The following is a 6,000-nucleotide window of genomic DNA, read 5'->3' as shown; positions in this document are numbered from 1 at the left end:
AATTGTGTAATCTGTACCACTGAAAAAAAACATTGTGCTGTTAACTGGTAATACTGTGGACCTCTAAAAGAGACACAGCACTGTAATATCTTCACATGCAACAGTGTTTGAAGAGCAGGTCAAACTATGAATATAATTATAATTCAGACACCATAAATAAAAATCTGCATGAGCAATTAAATGGAGGCATCAGAACAAAATACAAATTCAGGAAATATAAATCTTGTTTATTCTGAATGGTTGGTACATGAGAACTGCAGTTTGCAGATGCAGTTCATAACTGGCCACTGAAAATTCAAGCTAAATTCACTGAACATAAATTGTTTCAAGTGAACTAATTGCCATTCACTTAATATGGGAATATAACCAAAAACATTTTGGTGGCTCTAATTTCTTAGAAATATTAAATTTTCACTTAATTATCATTTCCAATTAATTGTACAAGTTTGTGTCGGACAATCATCTAAGAGAGTAAGAGCGGAGTCTTTCAATATTAGAATACACTTCTTTGTAGATGCTATAATTGACCTCGAAAAGTTATCTCCCTTGCCTGGCCACAGGGTGTCATGTGTGAAAGGTAGGACTTTGATTAAATTATTTATAATGACATGTGCCGATACATATATGGTTATAGTGTTGATTAAAAAAAGTGGAACCAACATTTTGTGATCAGAGGATCCAAACAATTATGTATTTAATGAGATTTTCAAAATTTCCATACATGCTTGAATATAAATATCTACATAAAAAATAGTGAATAGTTTTGACAATGAAAGGTTTATATAAGTTTAATAAAAGAAATGTTCACAAGATTGTCTTATATTGCGTGTGTGTGTGTGATTTGGATTTTTGACCTAGCTTTAACAATTTTTTGGTCATATCGCTAAGATGTCGACAGCATTTAGCTGCAGGGTTAATAACTCAACTGCAGAGCCAAGAAACTTGATATGTACATCTTTTGATGACCATAATATTTACCAACCTTCATGCAAATCCATTAAAAACTGGGAGCTAATTGTGCCTATGAGATTGATGTCATGCACGGCATTGTGTTGTACAATAGATTAGGCAACAAGACAAAAACGACAAAACGGCAGGAGCAAAATTATTTGTCTAGAATCACATCTTCAGGTGAGGAACATAACAACTGCCAACTTTCATGGCAATCCATCAAAAAATGAGGGACCAGTGATGCTAACAAGAGATTGTGTAATTTTACAAGCTACATTTTACAAGGGTACTATCTGACCAAAATTGCAAAAAGTAAAGTAATTTGTCAATACATGTACATCTTTATGTGATGACCATAATATTTACAAAGCTTCATGGCATTGCATCATAATCTGTGGGAATTGTATCAGATGAAAGGATGCCTGAATTGGTCCAATACTGTTTATGACTGGGAAACTACATGACAGAATTTAGATCAATATGAAAGCCCTACCTCCCAGTACCTAAACAAAATGAACTCACTTCCTAAATGGAAGAGTAGCTATTTGCAAAAAAGTGTATTGAACCTCACAGGCTTGATGTTATCCTGTCGTTACTTGTAAAAATCTAGTTATATCTTTATATGTCACACCATGACAGTTGTAGGGTATGTAGTGTTACCCATGACTGACTCTAACCCTCCCTGCTTTCAGCTTCCGTTACATTTTGAATTTAGGCCAGTTTTGGGTAATGTGGTGAGGGCATCTTCATTGCAAGCCACTATGCTCTTTTCATCCATGGATGCCTGCAATACAAATTCCTCTTTCCTCATGAATATGCCAAATAAAAAAGTGTGTAGTTCTGGTTACCCGATTGACTTTTTAAAAAAATGGTTTTTGGAAAGGGGGTTGAAAAACAAATTAACCAAGGGCTGTAACTATGATCAATGTTAAATTCAGGATGTGAATGATATTTATTTTCTAGTTCATACTTCATTTTGATCTGCCAAGACCAAAAAATAAAAAAGTCTGTAACCAGAACAATACATTTCTTTAATTTGGTCTTAACTTGACTTCATTTTCACTTTATTTTCATAAGAAATATTATATCAATAAATTATAATGGTGAAAATGCAATTCACCTATTACACATCTTTCTGATTTTATTCAACTCAGTTATTCACAGCAATGCACGAAAATCATAGCATAACATGACAAACAAGTTGATATCCCTTGACAAGCAGATGGCTCTCATGAAAACAAAATCTAGCAATGAGAAAAATCAATGGGGCCATTATTATATAGCAGGCATTTTCTATGCCTTTAGAGGTCATTGGGTGGTGCAATGAAGTAGGCTGAAAACATTCATTTAATTTATTTAACTCTGGATACAATATGATAGTTTGTATAGCCATGGAAAATTATATTCAAGGACCTCTAAAAGTGTTCAAAGAGTATTTTTCTTTTTGACAGAAACTGAACTTTTTCCGTAACATACCCTATTTATAACTGAATAAGTTTATACAAAACAAATTCAAGGTAACCCTTCACATTCAAGGATTTTTCAAGGTTGTACAATCTTGATATTAATTCCACATTTCAGAAAAATACTGAGCATCCTTTTTTCATTACAAAATGACCTTTTAATATTGCTAAAAAATAAAAAATTCTTACTAAATAATGAGACTAAGTTTGGCTAAACCTCTCTTTACAAATACATGTGGGTTTTTTTCCAAAATGTTTCAAAAAGACAAATGAGACAAATATAAAATAATAATAAAAAAATCTTGAGATGGAACAAAAACTGACTTGTAAGAAAAACAAGCACCTATTACATTTACAGCTTAGAAAACCTTCCTGGACTTGTTCAAAAAAAGAAAGAAAGAAAGAAAAAGACTAAATGTAACTGGTGTTGGTCTCTCTAAGCATGAAATAGGTTCTTAATCAAACTATCACAAATGAATAACATTGTCAGCATTATAAGGTTATGTAAAGATAGATAACTATGGGGTAAAGACAATCAAATCTCCTGTAGCAAAACTTCGAGTGGATGCCCTCATCTCCTCTGGATCATATAACAAACTGGGCCTCTGAAAGAAAAAAAGAAGAGAGAATAATCAATGTATTTTTGTCTGATAAAACATGACAGAGATATGCCAAGAACATGTTTGCATTTTGTTTTCCTTCTTTGAATATGGAAAACAATGAATGATGTTGTTGTCATTGGGTTAAATGCCTTTTTTCAGCACAAGATAGGCTATATATGTGAGGAAGAACCAGGGAAAAACACTAATAAGAACCACTGACCCACGAGAAGCTACTGGCAAGCTTTCACATATACCCACTATGTCCGAGCCTGAGATTCAAACCCACGCAGACAGAGGTGAGATGGAAGTGATCAGTAATGAAAAATAAAAGGGGATCTACTACTATATTTACCATAATAATCAAGTACTGCACAGAACAATTAGTCAGACTTCAATGAACTATTGGGACCTAGGGATCTAGAAAAAAAATGTGCAGCAGCTGTTATAACAATATTTCCATTAGACCTAGAATCACCGGGGAACAAATGCATAATGCAAATACAGAGATGCTTCAGGGTTTATCATAAAGGAGAATCCCCCCTTGTCACAAAAATAAGGGGGGGGGGGGAAATAGAACAAAAATGTGGAGGAGAAAATGGCATTAGTTTAATATTTACATAATAGTTCAATATCCATTTCTTTCTTCCTGCTCCACAATTTAAGACACACACACCCATGAAATAAAAATCTTTAAAAGATACTGCCTCTTGTTGTGTAGGCATTAATCTTTTGAATGTTTCTGAGAATAATCTGTTCCTTATCTGTGTATGAATATTGTTCTATACTGAGAATCACCTTTCACAGTCAGCTGTCTGAAAGGGAATATACATAGCAAGACTAGCCAGCTGGAACAAGTTTGAACCTTTCACAGTCTGCTGTCTGAAAGGGAATATACATAGCAAGCTTAGCCAGCTGGAACAAGTTTGAAAACTCTTCTTTAGGGTTGTTGTGTACACTTAAACTTCTGCTCCAAATTCAGATTTTTTTTTACTAACATAAGCTTTGCCAAACTTTCTTGAATTAGCACTAGACTTAATACTATGCCAGATTTACATTTCCATAATACTGTATTAGGATTTAAAGTAATTAATGCCATAGTCAACTTATTGAAATAGACGTATTTCTTATTTATTAGATTTATCATAACCTTTATGTTTGTGCAATATGGTTCTGTAATACATAGTGTGTATGTTTGTGCAATCTGGATTTTTAACATAACTGTAAAAAAAAATTCAGTCATATCGTTATGATGCCTGCAGTGTGGTGGTTTATAGTGGTGTCTAGCACTGCGGCATCATGCCGCAGACAACTAGCCTAATGTCCTACATTATCCTGACATCAGGCCGACCAGTCTTAACACAACTTTTCATGTTCAGCACCAAGTGAGGCAGCTCCTAGTACCATTTTTATAAGTCTTTGGTATGACTTGGCTGGGATTCAAACCCATGACCTCCCACGTCTGAGGTGGACACTCTAACCACTATGACCACTGGAGTGGATTGTAATAAATGATCCTGCAGGGCTAAATTGTGAGGAGAAAAGAAACGAAAAGTGCAGTCTACTTTTAAAATGTATTTTAATCTGTCTGCCTTTTTGAGCATTTTAAAATACTGCTATAATGAGGGGTTGACCATCATGATGTCTTGTTGTCAGATTCATATTTAACACCATTTTCAGGTTCAAAATCACTCACTTACATATCTTTTAACACTTTACCTGTTCCAATAATATGATATACTTCCTAACTTTAAAAATAAATTGTTTTCATCACAATGATTAGAAAGTATTTACTGAACGAAATCATCATTAAAAGACGAACCATGTTGCGGATCTGCCATTTAGGGTCTTATACATAGCCCCTATTATGAACACACATTTATAAAACTTCCTTGATGTTAGGTTCAAACTATGAAAGAATGCTTGTTATGGGGCCCAGCATGCCAATCAAATTTAGTTTAACAACCTTTTCATATCAAGCCAAAGAAACCAGATGTGTAAAAATGTAACACAAAAATATTGGTGAGGACAAGCATTGCATTTCTATTAGCTTGATTTTTGTCACACCAAGGAATTTAAAGGTGAATAGCTGAATAAAACTGTATACTGGTTAGAGTACATTTTAAATGAGCAACTTGAAGCAAATTTGCAGGAGTTCTTATGCATCATCACTTTCTAAGTGCATGAATTCCTATAAATTTTTTGAAAATCATGCAATCGTGCACCCTGGGAGAATCTCTGTATATAATATGTACTATAATATATGGAAGCAAAGTAAGTTCTTTAAATGAAATAATTACCTTAATTAAAAAATTGCATTATCAAGTATTTTTGCCAGAATTTAGCAAAATAAAAATACATAAGGATAACTTAAAAGTTTTTTTTTTTAAATAGTAAAATTAATCTTTTTTGGTAGAAGTGATTCTTATTTTTAAGGAAGCAAAAACCTTAGCAAGCATTCTTTCTTCTTTGGTATGGCTGATTAAGGCAGGTCTGACTGTACTTCTCAATTAAATATCTTACTAAAATCTTGACAATAGTTTGATACTGTAACAAAAGTGATATTTTCTAAAATTTTGAGACTACCCTACAATAAACTGAAGAACAGTCAATACACAAGTAAAAGTCTGTCTTCAACAACATCAGTAAGTAAAGTTGTAAATATCAGTTAAGCCTGAAAGGTGTCTACAGGCATGAGTGGTATAAAAATGCAGTTACGTCATAAAATAAAAATGACTGAGCAATATGCATAAATGTGATGCAAACAATCTTAAGAATATTGGCCTGAACACTTACAGCAGATTTCATAATTAGGGTTGTGCCCCCCAGACAATCCTCCATTTGCTGCTGTTGCTGGCTGACACTTCTCCGTGTACTTCTTCTGGGGGCTGCCTCATCAATCGCATTACAAATATCTCCATCCTTGGTAAACCCTGAAATACACAGCTCAACATTCTACAGACAAGTAACTATTTTCACCAATACAG

The 6,000-nt window shown here is 33.7% G+C and overlaps 1 protein-coding gene across 3 annotated transcripts in view; it reads right to left on the bottom strand.

Annotated features, from left to right (window-relative positions):
• Positions 1–206: 206 nt before the first annotated feature.
• The window catches only part of LOC149808067 (uncharacterized), a 69,780-nt gene continuing 63,986 nt past the window's right edge, over positions 207–6,000 (bottom strand). For all 3 annotated transcript variants that reach the window (XM_089973268.1, XM_089973273.1, XM_089973279.1), the window contains exons 18-19: positions 5,810–5,946; positions 207–3,019 (exon numbers count right to left, since the gene is read on the bottom strand). In XM_089973268.1, coding sequence (XP_089829394.1) covers positions 2,933–3,019; positions 5,810–5,946 — 224 coding nt within the window. In that variant the 3' untranslated portion in view covers positions 207–2,932. The remainder of the gene's footprint in view (positions 3,020–5,809; positions 5,947–6,000) is intronic.

Source organism: Sinohyriopsis cumingii, chromosome 1 (assembly GCF_028554795.1).
Source record: "Sinohyriopsis cumingii isolate HCF-2022 chromosome 1, ASM2855479v2, whole genome shotgun sequence".
Classification (NCBI taxonomy): domain Eukaryota; kingdom Metazoa; phylum Mollusca; class Bivalvia; order Unionida; family Unionidae; genus Sinohyriopsis; species Sinohyriopsis cumingii.
This window is presented reverse-complemented; position numbering and strand designations above follow the sequence as displayed.